This window comes from Haemorhous mexicanus, chromosome 1 (assembly GCF_027477595.1).
Source record: "Haemorhous mexicanus isolate bHaeMex1 chromosome 1, bHaeMex1.pri, whole genome shotgun sequence".
Lineage (NCBI taxonomy): Eukaryota > Metazoa > Chordata > Aves > Passeriformes > Fringillidae > Haemorhous > Haemorhous mexicanus.
The window spans coordinates 90,560,121-90,576,501 of NC_082341.1; the positions used below are offsets into that span (position 1 = coordinate 90,560,121).

General features: G+C 38.2%; 1 protein-coding gene and 1 long non-coding RNA gene across 5 annotated transcripts in view; both read right to left on the reverse strand.

Moving 5' to 3' along the window:
- The window catches only part of TEX10 (testis expressed 10), a 54,469-nt gene extending 38,120 nt beyond the window's left edge, over positions 1-16,349 (reverse strand). For 3 of the 4 annotated variants that reach the window (XM_059855731.1, XM_059855740.1, XM_059855713.1), the window contains exons 1-6: positions 16,123-16,263; positions 13,278-13,466; positions 11,983-12,689; positions 6,257-6,500; positions 4,284-4,396; positions 3,284-3,522 (exon numbers count right to left, since the gene is read on the reverse strand). In XM_059855731.1, coding sequence (XP_059711714.1) covers positions 3,284-3,522; positions 4,284-4,396; positions 6,257-6,500; positions 11,983-12,689; positions 13,278-13,457 — 1,483 coding nt within the window. In that variant the 5' untranslated portion in view covers positions 13,458-13,466; positions 16,123-16,263. Of the gene's footprint in view, positions 1-3,283; positions 3,523-4,283; positions 4,397-6,256; positions 6,501-11,982; positions 12,690-13,277; positions 13,467-16,122 lie in introns of all 4 variants that reach the window. The other variant, XM_059855722.1, reaches the window with a different exon arrangement.
- On the reverse strand, positions 6,915-11,974 carry LOC132331920 (uncharacterized). Its single transcript, XR_009487704.1, has 2 exons — positions 10,235-11,974; positions 6,915-9,479 (listed from the first exon to the last, which is right to left on the reverse strand). It is a non-coding gene; the product is annotated as an uncharacterized LOC132331920 (long non-coding RNA).
- Positions 16,350-16,381: the final 32 nt, after the last annotated feature.

The following is a 16,381-nucleotide window of genomic DNA, read 5'->3' on the forward strand; positions in this document are numbered from 1 at the left end:
GGCCAGTCTTGGTCTGTAAAACTCTTACTCAACTTCAAGTTACCACTTAAGGATTCTACTATACAGCACACTACAAAAATCACTTGAAATGGCATGGTCACATGCCAGCATGAAGCAGGAGCCATTTAGAAGTTAAAGTCGAACATATTTTTCAACAGAAAAATAAAATCCATTCTAATATTTCATGTAACTAAGATATATATTATTGAATTATTTTCAATGCATCAGGAGTATCAGCTTACTCAATTCATGTATTCTTCAGGTGAAGATTCACCTCGGACAGCATTTTTTAAACAGAACACTGGCTTATTCTTAAATGAATAACAATTACAACTTTATGTAATTTATGAATTACTGAATTAACTGATGAACTGTTAACTGAAAAAATACAAAAATAAATAAGTATTCTAAGTGAGTGAGCAGAATTTTCACTTCCCTAAAACTCTGTGGCATGTTAAGTAAAACAGGTCTTACTATTTGAATTGTTTCATGTGAACTGGACAAGTTTAAAAATGGAAGCAATTTTAAAAGGTACTTGTAAAAAGTAATACTTTAAAAGGCCCACATCATACAGATGTCCAAAACACAGCTGAAGAACTCATGAGGTTTTAAAATACTTCAGTTTTAACTGGCACATGTCAAGCTTCCTTCTGAAGTGACTGAGTGTGCTCTCTTTTGTTGCATGAAGAAAATTTAACAAAAACACAACTAGCAGGCAAGCTGCTGTTGAAGTCATACCTGAGAAATTTAAGAAAGGAGCAGACTTCCTAACTACAGTGATGTCCCAAGTTTGATCTTAAGCAATGGAGATAAATCTTCAGACAACACAACTACAAGCTCTTCTACACAGTCACAGAAAAAAAGGGGATATTTGCATTTCACCCGAGCACAAATCTCTACTCAAAACAGGCAATCCAGAAAAACTGAACTATGCTTGTGCAGGATAATGCACAGGAGGTTCACTATGGTTTTATTTAATCTCTTTTTCACTAGCTCTTTTGGTTTTTCTATGTAAACTTCCCCTCTTTTGATGTCCATTGTGCTCTAAACTTTTTTTTTTAACTGTAATGGCTCATTTTTCACTTTGCATTGTCTTCTAAATAACACATACCCTTCCAGGCTTTAATCTCAATGTCAAATTGTTTTCAACAAATCAAGAGTTAATTTTTTTCTATGTACCATCTTTGGCAGTCCCATCTGACACAACACAGTTCAAAATTTCTAGAACGTTATCAGAAAACCAATCAAGGACGGAATGTTTTTCTTCCATAGAATCACATAATGATGAAAGTGAAAATGAATGACTCTGAGCTCATTTGAAACAGGATCAGCTAGATCTGGCTGCTCACAACTATGTCCAGATGGCCTCTGAGTACTTCCAAGAATGGAGATTCGACTATGACTATGGGCAACCTGTGTCTTGGTCATCTTTACAATGAAAAGGGTGTTCCCCATGTTCAGACAGCATCTCCAGTGTTTCAGTTTGTGCCTGCGGATTGTCTTGTCACTGGACACCACTGAAAAGAGCCTGACTCCCTCTTCTTTGCACCCCTCCTTTAAGTATTTACATACATTGATGAGATGCTTCCCAAATCTTCTCATCTCCAGCTGACTCAGCCTTTCCTCACAGGTGAGATGCTCCTGTGTCTTCAGCATCTTAAAAGCCTTTGCTAGACTCTCTCCTGTATGTCCATGCCACTCTTCTACTGGGGAGTGCCAAACTGGAACACTGCTCCAGGAGTGGCCATACCAGTGCAGAGTAGAGGGGCAGGATTAACTCCCTCAACCTGCTGTCAACACTCCTAATGCAGCCCAGGACCCCACTGGCCTTCTTTGTCACAAGGGCCCATTTCTGGCTCCACCTGGACCCCTGGTCCTTTACTGTCAAGCTGCTTCCACCTGGTTGTCCCCCAGCAGGTACAGGTGCATGGGATTGTTCCTCTCCAGGTGCAGGGCTTTGCACTCCTCCTTGTTGAACCATTCTCCTGGTGCTCCAGTATGTCAAGGCTGTATCTCCTCTACAGCTGGTAGATTAATTACAATCTGACACTTAGGTTTTTAGTACAGCACAAGGATTATCTTGAAGGAGTGAGATAAACCATTCACACAAACAAACAGACACAGCTTTGTGAGGTAATTAATTTCACACTGAACTTCTACAGGACCAGCACAAAATTATTAAATTATTGACTATTGGGTAGAAGTTTAGCAAAGTTTAAAAAAAAAAAAAAAAAAAAAATCAATATTTCATTACAAAGAATGGCCTGAAGTATCTGATCTAACAGTCTAACAACTGCTTGGAAGCTACTTTCCTGAGTAGCAGCTCCTCAGCTTTAGCTCAGGTGGTGCAACAGGCTCTGACTTTGGATTATTATTTTTCTTCAACACAAAGCTAAATTTGAAGTGCAGACAGGAATGAGTAGTTATTACCTTTGTCACCAGGGACATGGGAATAGACAGAATCCCAATTAAAATGGATTTGGCAGGAAATATAACTAACTGCCAAAATGTATTTGAGGGACATTTGACATCTTTCATTTTACAACTCTAACAATTGTATCTGTTGCTAAGGGCTTTTCTATAAACTACCTGGATGTGGAATTCATTTCTATCACACTGGTGAAACATAAAAGACTGCTGTCACTTTTTGGGTTACTGATACAGTCCTTTCTTGAAGTTCTATATATCCAAGGTCTCATTTGGAATACAACCAAGTAGCACTTGAAATGAAAGAAAAAAAGCAAGCTAAAATATTAGACTGCTCCTGCAGGTCATAACTGGAAATGTTTTCTCTCGGAAAAGAATTCAAATCAAACACCTTGGAAAATACTCAACAGCAGCTTCCATCAAAAGTATCTTGGCATTTCACATCACCACAGAACTAAAATGATCATCTGACAGTACTTGAGACAGTCTATCAGCTAGGCTAATGACTTTAAATAAGGACTGGTACATTAAAGTATCATGCCCCTCTACAGCCTAGTCGTTACTTTTTCAATATAAATCTAATCTTCCATTTATATGAGTATCTTAAGCAGCAAAACCAAAAAACAGGTACAAATATATTCATACTTTGCATATCAACAGTATGAATCTAACAGTATTCCAAAAATAAAGTCTGCAATGCTACATGCAAGGCCATTACTATGAAATCTGTTCTACCTTAAAGACAAAATACATTTTGATGTAACAACTGAAAATGTAAAGTGCAGCATTAAAATGCTAAAACAACTCAAAGCTTTATCAGTGCATAATTTTGCTTTCCAGAAACTACTCATCTTACCCTTGTTTTGCTGTATTTGCATTAGTCTCCAAGTCACCCCAAGCAATCTGTTCACTTGCTTGCTATTCAACTTGCTGCCATCCTGAAGAGTGTCTGTCACAAATTTCCTTATCATGTCCAGCCAACCAGAGTCCGTCTGAAGTGTTGAAGCGCTTGCTAATGAAACCATTATGTCACACAAGGTTAAATTCAGTAAAAGGTGGTCGATGTTGTTTGAGGATTTCATACAGTTCCTGTTGCTAAGAGGAGGAGGGGGGGAGAACAGAAAGATTTCAAGAAATTATTTTTGAAATAAAAATGGACACCAACTGATACCCCTTGTACATACACCAGTGTTCTACAGACTGCAAAGGTGCAGAATGATTTCAAAACAACTTTAGCATGAATTTAGTCTCACATCTGGGCGCTGAGAACAGAGACAAGTTACTGCTGGCCTGTAGCAAAACAGAATTGGTGCATCTGTTTTGACAGCTCAATAGTGAAGAAATGTGCTCCAATACTGCTTTGCCCTAAAGGACAGCCAGAGTGGGCCCACCTCCCCTCCAAGCTGTCCTCACCCAGCCCCATAATACAACTAGAGAAGACTATATGGAGGTGAAAAGAATGTTTGAACTATGTTTAATGTAATTCAGCAGTCAGCTGAAGAAAACATGCAGAAATATGAAACCAGTCAGCCTAAAACAATCACCATTTAGCAATATGCAAATTCCAGATCAAGAGTTGAATAAAATGCTTTTATTTCCCTTAGGCAGCACTTAATTTTCTATTGGATGCTATTCAGACAACTTCTTATACAATACTTTCATAAAGAACAACTAAAATATCTCAATTTGAAGTAGTGCAACATTCCTATAACTGCATCTCCACAGATCTTCAAGCAATATGCAATAAAAAGTTTTCTTTTCCACCATTAAAAACTTAATATTTGATAAAGCCCGTGAGTCACATTGTCCCACTTCTCTTAAGAAAAGCTGGCACATGACATTGATTTTACTCTTACCTTTTGCATGGATCTTTCTTTTTGTGTTTTACTGTATCTTGTAAAGAATAAGGAAAATGACGCATGAAGTGGTGCTTGAAATCAACCAGGTAATTCATTCGAAGCCATAGTTCCTGTTAAGGAAAGCAGATGATAGACAGAAAACATAGCAGCAAATTAAATAAATCCAGACAATTATGTCCCAAAATTCCGTACTGGAATCAATGAAACTAGGAACTTTAGCTTCTGATTCCAAGTTGTTTATACATCTTTACTTTCAAGTGCTGTGCATGAAGGTGCACAAAATAAGGGAGTATAACAAGACGCTGTAAGTTAAGGTTGAGCAACAACATGTTGCTAACTGAACTACTTTATTTTTTTTATCACATATTTATGTGGATATATGCAATACTAATCTGAGTTACAGATCTGAATGAAAGTACTTTTAGATCAATTTATCAGGGTTCTTAAAATCAGAGTGGACTCTGTTTAACTTGCAATGACTGTCCAGAGTTTTCCATTAAAACATATTCTGATACTTCTTTCACCTTTCCCTGTCATTGAGGCACTCGTGGCTGAAGCCCACTGACAAAACATTTTCCAGTAGAGAGGCCACCCTTACAGAAAAATGATTCAGTATTTTAAAATAACTTTGCTTTGCACGTTAGCAGACAGTCACCATTCCACAAAGTGTCCAGCAGAAGTCACCACTAAAAAAGCATGCACTGCTATCAAATTGATCAGGCAGAATAAGCTTTTCGATATTTGACTATTACGAGCAGAGAATGGCCATTGAACTATTTCAAAGATCAATAGCTTTCCACCAAGCATATTCAGAGTGGTTTTCCACAGTGACTGTAATAGCCACTTTGGCCTGTAAGCCCAAGGGCTATTAAATAAGCAAAGCTTTCATTTTCAAACTGAGCCATTTGAATGCATTTTGGAGGAGCGCGCCATTCACGTGGCCAAAACACAGGAACCCTATGGCTAAGGGCAGCAGTTCTCCAGGATCCTTCAGAAAAAGGCTAGGGACAGGAGGCTGCCACAGGAATCTACCAGGTCAAGTGCCTGCTTTTTGCCCACTTCCAAGAGGGCCTCTAGAAAAGATGAAGAAAAAAAAGGAACAGCGTGCTTTGCTCAGACACACTGAATCCATCCCTCAAAGCTGGGTATGTTTGGTAACTTTGGTCTAATGTAATGATTTCACAAATGTTTTCCATTAATTACCCTATGTGTAGCTTTTCACTTAGCAAAAGGGACCAACAGTCCTAAACACTGAGAGCTGTCAAGACATTTCTTCCAACTACTCAACAGCCAAATTTTCCAATTTGCAAATTTTTTGGAAAAGCAGCAAAAGTTACCAAAAAAAGCAATTCAGTTATCTAAGTAAAATATAGAAAAAATAACCTGGGCAAAAAAACCCCAAAAACAACTTCAGAGTTGTTTCTAAAATGAACAACAAAATCCAAAAAGGATTTCCTAAAACCCTTTTTGATAAAATGTCTTATGATCCTACCAATCATGACATAGCAACACAGATTGTACCAAGCAATTACAGGATCTCAGACCACCATTATCTTCTACCTTTCCAAACATTTAGGGTTTGCTCATTCCCTCCCACCCACCCCCAAGAAATTTGTCAACACACAAAAACAAGGAAAAAACAACCCCATTCTACACTTGGTTCCAATTTATATTTTAGAGGTTATCTGGGAGACAAAATGCCCCTCTCCTCCATTACCGTTCCCAGTTTCAAAACCTTTGTGCAGCAGTCAAGGAGGATTTCTGGAGACTATTTACTGAAATCATGGCTCAGATCAACAGATTCTTTTCTACAGTAAGAGGCAACAAAATCCAGATTCAAAATCTACTCAACATATAGGCTTTTTCTCTCTTAACAAAGCGTCTTCAGTACTTCAAATCACCAAACCACTAGTTTCTAATCAAAACAAAATGAACTGTCATCATTATGCCGTGGATCATTTCTCCCTTACCATTTTGTATGTTTCATCGTGTCGCTTCGTGAGTTTCCACAATAAATGTATTATGCTAAGAACTTGCTGCATAAGCTGCTGAGATTCTGATTCCAAAAGGTTTCCAAGAATGGGAGCTGATTGTGCAGGAGATGCTTCAATCCAGCACTCAATCAGTAATGGAATTATTATCTCAATGAAACCTTTTAAGTTTTCAGCCGAGGACAGGCCTTTTTCTGCACTGTCCATTACGCTTGTCAGAGACCTAAACAACAAAAGCAAAAAAGCATAAAAAGGTAAAGAACACACCTTACAAAACAAGATTACAGTAATACCACTTTCTTGTTTCTGAATAATAGGAAGTTACTTTTTTAAGACATTTAATATTTGCTGGCTTTCTTGCTAGATATTTCAGTATGGAAAAAAAGGATTTCAAACCATCTACAACAAACCTGCTCCCAAGTCTCCCTGCAAGTTTGTGTCCTTCTTTAACAACTTCTTAGGTTTCAGTATTTCTTTCCCCACTGTTACATGTAAAGTCTATGAAATGGAGAAATACAATATGCATTATCCTATCACCTTCAACCAATGGGAATGAATTAATTATATTCAGCACAACAAAATAATTAAAAAACCCTTTTAAGCTCATTAAAGCAAAATAACGAAGCTGACTACAAGGTGTTGTCAAATGCATGAGGTTTATTAAAGTTAAAAACCATCTCCAACTATAATAAACACAATGTTTTCCATATTAAGTGTGGAAAAAAATGTTCCTGTAAAAATATGCTCTGAAAAGCAACTAAACAGAAAATTATCTCATAATGAAGTTAAAAAAATTTTAAAACTAAGTAACAGTTTAAATTAATATAACATCTGCCAGAAATCAAGAAAACCAACACTTTTTCTCCCCCCACTCAAAAACTACCTTGTGTCTCTGAAAGGATAATCAGCAGATATGACCCAACATTGCTACTGGATAAATTCAAGCAATCTGCATCCAATTTAAAAAGAAGATTCTTTAAAAGAACTAAAACCTTGAATAAATCCTGTTGATTTTAAGGAGTACAGATTCCTTTAAAAAAGGCAATTAGAGTTTCAATCGATCCCTTGTAAAACTGTTTTCCATTATGATTTTGTTTCCTAATTCATAGCAGGGAATTACTATCATAATTCTAATTTCCTAACATACATAAGATTAGCCCACTGAATCTCCAGCTAAACTCCCTTCTATTTCAGTGATGATCTCCAAGTCATTTTTCTTTACATATACACTCAAAATAGGAACTGAAATACTTTCAACAGACCTGCAGAAGTTTTGTTGACAAGTATTTTAATTTCATATTGAAGATGAAAAGCAGTTTTCCCTTGTCACTTTTAAATTATCCAATTAGTTATACTTTTTATTAGTTATATCCTTCTAGCTACATGCTGTTGCCATCGTCTACAATACAAATAAAAATAATTTTATTCTGCCATTTCTCTCTCGTTGATATCAGTGTATCAAGAAAATTACTAAACCAAAACTCAGGTATTAATGATGTGTAAAAGGAACAGGGAGAAGGAATTGAAGTGTGAGACAAATACAAGCTATTTTCAATGAAGGCAAGATGGGGAAGAGAATTTAAATCTCCACCACAAAATAAAAGGGGTAAGTGGAAACATAACTGATCATAAGAAACAAAAATTTGCTTTACATTTACTTACTACAATTATCAAACATGTTAAAATTTCATTAAGCTTAGCTTTAACTGCAGCAACCAATACAGCCAATAAATATAATTTGGTTTATTTGTCTGTTTTTTTGCCTTATTTCATTTCTGTAGTGCAGGCACAGCAGTAGCCACCGGCTTCTTTCAGACTAGAAAGAGTTTAAGGCGAATGGTTCTATCTTAGACGTTTTAATTCTCAGTCATCTCATACAGCAGACAAATCCCATCTTTCAGTTACAATCACAATGAATTCTAAAGCCTATTGATACCAAGGCTATAATCTCATTGAAAAAGTGAGGTGGTTCTGTAAATGCTATGCTGTGACAGGATAATGTTCTCAGATGGGAGTCTGAAATTTCAGTAATTGGCCGGAAAGTTCTGAAGTAGTAGTCTTTAGTAATTTCTTTTCTAAAAAATACCTGGTATTACAGCAGAACTCTGCAATTCCAGTAATTTATTTAAGGAACACAAAAATCTCCCAATTAAAAAGTTAATAGTGCATGAAACCTGAGGAGCTGGTAATCCACACTGGAGGATTTCTACAGAAGTATAACACACACGCAATTATTTCAGTACTTTTCTGAAACAAGGAATGGGAAAAGGAAGAATTAATGCCAAAAGGGGTATTCCTCCCAGCTGCTGAAAGCATTGGGGTAAGAATACTTAGCATAGCTTTCATGTACCCCTGCAGAAGAAGCCCCTATCTCTCAAGGTAAGATTCCTCCACATATTCAAAGTTAACAATAAAAGTGTAAAATACATTTTAGGTGCCAGTAACAGATGATGACAAAGTATTATAGCAATCTGTCCAGCATTTATTTGATTAGTACAGTATCCTTAACAATACAGGTTCACTTGACCTGGGCAGGTTTGATGGCAATTGCGCTGTCACATATCTGTTATCACTACTCTTGAGTGGTAGGGTGACTTTTAGAAACACTGCAAAGCATATTACCTTTATATCAGAATTAAATACTATCGAAGGGAGCTGCAAGATATTTGTGTACCCCCTAAGCCGCCATTTTTCTTTAAAATGCCAGTATTTTTATACAGCAGGACCAAACAAACAGAAATTGTGCAAATATCTGCCATTTGACAGAAAGAAGACAACAGAAATTCAGCAAAGGGAAGTAAAGGGAGCATAAAAGAAATAGAAAATAAGGAAATAACTTGCTGTTCTTTAAAACAGGGAAAGTCTTTGGAAGTTAAAGTTTTTATGGCTTGCAGTTTAAGCCAGGTTACTTGTCCTCCTTTTCCATGTGCACTGCCAAATGCAGCAAACACACAGCACACCAAGTGAATTGCATTCTCCGTTTCTCTTTGATGCACATGTACATATTTATTGGCTACGCTTCATCTTCCATTTCAGTTTCTCAAGTCATTTTTGCTTTTCTCTGCAGCTTCATATTGAACTCTCTCAGCAGAATCTGAAGCGCAACTGCTTCTCTTCCAGTTAAAAAAAAAAAATTTAAAAAAAAATCACACGCCTTGGTACCACCACATTTGAGTTGTGAAGACTTTCTGTTTTTCCACACCTGAAATGAGTTTGATGCAAAAAGCAGCACAGTCAGCACATAATGCAGAGAATACATCCTAACAATTTTCTAATACACTGCACTTTTTAATTTACACACAGTAGGTAGATCTACCACACAACAGAAGATAACGAAGTTTTAAGATTTGCATCATTGAATCATCCAACATTCCAAGCTCAGAATCTATCCTTTTTATTAAACAGTAATACTGCAAACTGATTCAGAAAATCTCATTCCATAATCACTAGGTTATCATTGAAATGTCAGCCCCGTCCAATGAGCTTGAAAGATTAAATAGGAACTTAAAAAATTTAGTATACTATTATGCTGTTTGGAAGAACAAAGTTGAAACTTACTTGCAGTATTAGTGACAAGACCACCAATACACATACTGCAAATAATTACTTATGATTTGGTCAACTCATTATCCTTAGCTAGTCATAGACCTGACTATTTGACTTTAAACACACACACAGAGTACTGCACCTCTTATTACAACTAATTTCTGTCCTTGCAGTAGTGGCCATAGCAGAGGCCTGGGAATGCCCATAAAAGGCAACAATTGGGATTGGAACTGACAGAATTAAACATCTCGAGATTATTGGAAATTATTTCAGTGGCCAATACAAAAACCACCACCATAACTCTTCACTATTGGAACTTCATACATAGTCACTAAAACAAGCTGTACCCTTGTGAAAAATGAATACACCAAAAATACGCACAAATGCAATAAAATGAGAACATCTTAGTACCTTCAGCAGATGATCCTTCCCTTTCTATTCTTCTGTTCTGCTGCCATCAGCTTGCTTTGCCAGTCTCGCCTTGGATTCTAGCCATGTTTCCTTCTATTCTTCTGGCTCCTCCTCATGCTTGCAAACATCTTTTTGTAAGTATTTATAACCAGAAGCACATCACGATGTCCCACCAAAATCTAGTTCCTCAGAAAAGCGGAATCCAATTCAGGTGACACCAGATGTAAAGTTTATTTTCCTAGACCTTGGATACAATGCATCTTCAGCTATTACACAGCCTGGTACATCATACACTGCAAATCACCCAAGGCACAATACAAGCATCCTCTGATACACAGTGGTCCGCAACTGTGTGCTTCTGACTGTGAAGATGAACTCAGTAGGACTGTTCTGTGCTCAGAACTGAACCCTTCCCCTGCCTCAAGGGGGCACCACCAGCATAGTTGGTGATGTTTAGTTGAGATTTTAGCTGCCAGCTAAAATTTAACCTGCAGCAGATACTGCTAGTCATGACTGAACACTTATGCTGACAACCACTTTAAGGAGAAAAAGCTGATCTTCTTACTTAGCTTAATATGTTTCCTATACCTACTATAAGTAATATGCTACCTCCAAAGAGGAAGCCTAGGAGAGCAGGAATGGATGTCTCTCCCTGACAGATGGAAAACACCTGCCAATTCAGGTCAACCTGGGTATTTCAGAGAGAACACCTCTTCTTCTGTCCTTTATTCCTTCAAAGATATAAGACAGACATAGTAATGGAGGAGGCAGTGGGTTTAATACCCCTTTTTGCCACTGACTTCCTAGATGAATTTGGTATAACTGCTTTATACCTCTTATTTTGTCCTCTCTGGCAGTAAAACAAGGATTGTGGTTTTTCTTCAAATCACCTTGGTATCTACAGGAAACAGAGCTGTGTAACAGCTAAACTGCTTCCATTTTTTAAGTCACCATTCCAGTTCTCCTATCAGCAGGTATGTAACATCCATCGTAATGCATATAAGGATGCCAATGTTCAAAAAGCACCATAAAGTAAGGTGGGAGGTTCACCTCTAGTGGGTGAATCAGAGAGGAGAAGAGAAATCAAAACAGCTGTTTGTTTCTCCCTTAACTTCAGCTCACATCTGTTTGGAGTACTACTGAAACCCACACAAACCCTCCTGTGACTAAGCACACTACACTTCCTTTCATATTCATCAGCATGTCGCAGCCGAGACATCTTTCATCCACAGTGAATATATAAACTGGTGAAGTGATTAAAATATCTAGAATTGGAAACTCAGCAGAACTTCATACCACCAGACACATCTCATCCTGCTGTCCTTTTTAAAAGGAGCTACAGTCAAAGGTAACACACTCCTAAGCTTATGATAGACTCCTGAAGGTAAAAGCACAAAATTTCAGTGAAATTCATTATCACAAACAAACTTACATTTCACATAAAGAAATCTGCCTACTTGCCCCTAGGTCTGATAGATATCCTGCAAGAAGTTGTCAGTTTGCATTCCAAAAATATTCCAACAGAGCTGGTAATCCAAAATTATCATTAATAGCATGAAATAAAAACTTTATAATGGAAAGGTTCATGATATACACATAACACAGTTATCTGCTGAGTATTTCTGTATTTTCAAGCCTCTGCAGTAAGACTACATATTACACTATGGCTAAGGGACAATCCCACAAAAAAAATTAAATTGCAATGACACAGTTGACATTAATTCCCAAACTAGTTAACATTTTCTCACCTCAGTCTAAATGATGAGTTGATCTTTGGTCGTAAGCCACCACTTTCAAACAGTTGTATAGGTTGCTGATTATTTGCATGGAGCTTCCAACTAATACATATTGGGTTCCTCACAGAATGAGAGTTGTCCTTCTGCTCTTGAAGCCCTTCATCCTCTATATCACTGGATCCATCCACCACTGCTTGAAGAAACTTCTTGAGCCTGGTAAGTACATTTAACCTCCACTGCTGAGAAGTTACTCTGCGATTTGGGTTAACAGAGAGCATCCACGAAAGCTTGTCCCTGCTTTTCAGTCTTTTTGAGAGTTGCTGGTGAGAAATAAGCTCTACAAAATTCTTCAACAATATAATGCTGCGGTCTGTAAGAAGAGCTGGGTATGCTTCCAATAAAACGTCCAAGACTTTCAATGAATCTTCCTGAATTCCCTCACTGATATGAGTCATGGCACTAGAGAGATGGGCACTTACCAAAGGAAAAAATGGAGCAATCTGTTCCGCTCTTATTTTTGAAGCCAAGAATTGCAGCAGGTGAACAGCCGCTCCTCTGACACTGGCATCTTTGTCTGTAAACACAGCTGCCACCTCACTTATTATACTGGAAAGGTGTGCATCAATTACAAAGGGATACTGAGACAGGAGTTCTTTGAGTCCAAGAAGTGCATTATGCTTAACCCCAGGACTATAGTGATGCATCTGTGAGAGCAGATCCTATAAGGAAACAAACACAGACACTTGCCATCATTATTATTTTAAGCTGTTCAAACTTCCCCCATGTATTTTCTGCACATTTTTCCTAAAGACTTAAAAATACAGAATATTCTTACAATGTACTGTTCATAATAACAAAATGGATTTAGAATGAACATGGTAGGCATTTTATAGCACAACAATTACAAATAATCAAAATTCAGTGATAGGAAAAACAAGATATAATGACTTGTCCTAAGGTCTCGTTCTAAAGTTTATGCACAACCCTACTGACTCAACAGAGGGATGACCAAAGGAAAGTCCTCTCACTCTTGCTCTCAAAAGCAGAACTATGAAACCTCAGCCTGAATAGCTTTCCTCCATTTAAGCACAGAGCTGCAAGAGACAGAAGATGACACAAAGGAAGCAAAACAAATCCAACCCACAGAGAAATACAAGATTGTTTAAAAACGAGGCTGCATTCAGATAGCCTGCTGCATTTATTTATTTTTTTATAAATGTTTTTTTCCCAAATTGCAGTAAACATGGTCAACCTAGATAAAAAGCAAGCAATTTTCTGTCATTTCAGAATGTAATAACACAGTATACCTTTATGTTAAGTTTTCTATTTTGTGTAGGAAGCACTCCATCTTCTTTAAGCTGCTCAGGAATATGTATGGCCTTTGTTTTGAAGGTAGTATCAGTTGCATTCTCTAGTTTAGGCTTTTTTTTCCCAACTTTTAATTTCACTTTCTGGAAATCCTCCTGACGTTTCCTTTTTTTAGTCATTCTGATTCTCTGCAAAAAAAGAATTTAATTTGATTACACACCAAAGTAGTTTTTCCACCAAAGAGCAGCAACCTCCTAACAACAGCTACTGTTTTCATTCTTTTGTCTATGCATAAACGAGTGCCCACTCCTGAGACAAGATGCTAGACTAAACAGACATGCAGACTGATACCATGCAGCTGCTCTACCAGTGTCCAGAAAACACTCTGCTGCTCCTTTGGCCGTCTTTGCTTTGAGAACTACTTTATTAAAAAGCATTCAGATATCTGCATCTGCCACTGCTTTACCGAGAGTTAAGTTGCTGATTTGGTTTTGTTTTAAAAAGTTCCTGCCAACAAATCAACTTTTTACATACTCAGTTCTTGTCAAGCCAAGGAGCTCAGCAAACCATTCCCTTTCACTTGTACATTGCTCACCAAGTCCATCAATAACAGCACACAGCCTGTACATGTACAATCATAGGTTTAAATAGGCCTTCACCAATAAAAGGACACAAAACACCTAAGAAAAGTTACACTGAAAATACCAGTCTGTGCATTTAAATATAACTAAAAGTAGGGGGAAAGAAGAGGACAAATGGGCACCTACAGATGAAAAAAAAAGGAAAAAAAAGACATTTTTAATAAGGCATAAGAAATGAGAATCTGAGCCACTATACTTGTAAGCTGTACAAACATACTGGAATAGAGGTACAATAACCAAAAGAAATTAAAAGCCCCAGAAGTTTCTAAATAGCTTTTTGCTTTTGTTCTACCTGTTTTGATACTGAAGAACACTTACTTCTACCAACTTAAAAAAAAAAAAAGAACACACTGAAAAGGCCCCAACAAACACTACACCACAGATTGCTTTATTTAATCCTCTCAAAAAAACCTCAAACAAACCACCATCCACTTTCCCCACAAAAAAAACCCCTGAATCAAGAAAAACACAAGCCAAAAACCCCAACAATACAACTCACTAAACCCAGAAATTTCTAAATAACATATCCAAACAATGATTCTCTTCTGGATGTGATCATCATTCCTACAGCTGATATTCGCAATGGACTTCAAGCTGAAATTTGTGCTGTACTGGAGTATTTCATAGATACATCAACAGGATAATCATTAAAGAATGTTTTAAAACAAACTGTCAATTTCTATTATTTTAAAACACTTTAAACAACTGATTACACCAACATTTGACTACAATTTTACTTCTGCTTTTCACACACCAGGTTAAAAAATCATATGCAAGACCCCTTTAACTGAAGTACAAATTTGGCATAAGTAACCTATCAACTCAAAAGGCTTTTAAAATACTGGGAGCCTGGTGCCAAAAGAAAAAGATCCTTTAGTGTCCAACTATAAGAACCATGGCTTTATAAATGTTTGATTTTTACCATATGCATCTTTTTAGGAAAGAATGACAAGAATTTCACCACTTGATATATAGAAATAGCTAGAAGCTTTTGGTGTAGAAGTTATTTCCACTTACAAGGTTTGCTTTTACAAGAGTAGATGTCTGGCTCCCAATCAGTATAAAAACTTTGCAATACAGGTGTGCACACAACTGAACAGAGTCAACTAGGTTTTTTAAAAGGAGGAGGCTTGTAAAGTATCCTTTATCCTACTAAAAGCAGCACAGCTTACCTCACAATAAATATTCTGGGAATAACTGGTAATCTAAGCCCATCTGTTTCCAATTCATATGTACCATGCCATACCAAAGGATAAAATCCTTACAAAATATAAGTATGTAAGCACCACAGTGGCTACATAATAAGACATCAGGCAAAACTGTCTATAGCTGATGAAATTATGTAACTATTTCAATGAAACTTCTTGGTGAAACAACTGCCTTTTTACACAAGCTGCATTTTATGACAAGAGACCATGGGAGCTGGGCCTGTTTAGTCTGGAGAAGACAGAGAGAATTTCAATATTGCATTTAAATTTCTCCAAGATGGGTGCCAAGAGGATGGTGCCAGAGTGTTTTCAGTGGTGCCCAGCAACAGGATGAGGAGCAATGGCCATACACCGAAACACAAGAAATTCCACCTCAACGTGAAGAAGAAATTCTTTACTTTAAGGATATAAGAGCACTGGAACAGGCTGCCCAGGAAGGTCTCTGGAGACAATCCAACCCACCTGGATGCATTCCTATGTCACCTGCTCCAGGTTATACTGCCTTGGCAGGCGGACTGGACTCCGCCTGCCAAGGCGGACTGATCTCCAGAAGTCCCTTCCAACCTTAACTAATCTGTGATTCTGTGCATTTTCACCTGGGTCTCCTCCAGCAAGACTGAGCTAAGTGCTAACACGGTTTTACAACCCAAAACATTAGAACAACGTCCAATCGATGCAGGCTTCCTTAAACATAAAGCAGCATCGTTTTCAGACACCACTTCCAAAGTCACTCAGGCACCCTCATCTCAGGCTCAGAAAAAATATTCGGTTACAGGTACGACCCAATGATCTTGGAGCTCTTTTCCAACCAAATGATTCTGGTTTCACTCCCTCGCAGCTTTTAAGCGGCATCCTTCGGGAACCTCGCAACCTCGCTCAGTCAGGAAAATCCTGAGAAACCCGAAGGCAAGGCACACGCCCTAACAGACTCCTCCGATCTGATAAGGATTTCCCCCCGGGCGAGCTGTCTCCCGGCACAGCACAGCGATACTTACAGGCGATCACCTCCGCGCGGCTCCCGCGCCGACAGCGCATCCCCCGCCGCCGCCACCTGGACCGGACCGCACCGCACACCGCCCGACCCCGCGCCGCGCCCGCCGTACCCGAGAGCCGGAGCGGCCGCTCCTCCCGCGGGTCTAGGCCGTCACGCTGCCTTCCTCGCCGTCCCGGGACATCCTTCGGCTCTCTCCCCGAATGCCGCTTCCCTCCGCCCCGCTCCAGTCGCTCTACGAGGCGTTCAAATAAAGGCGCGTC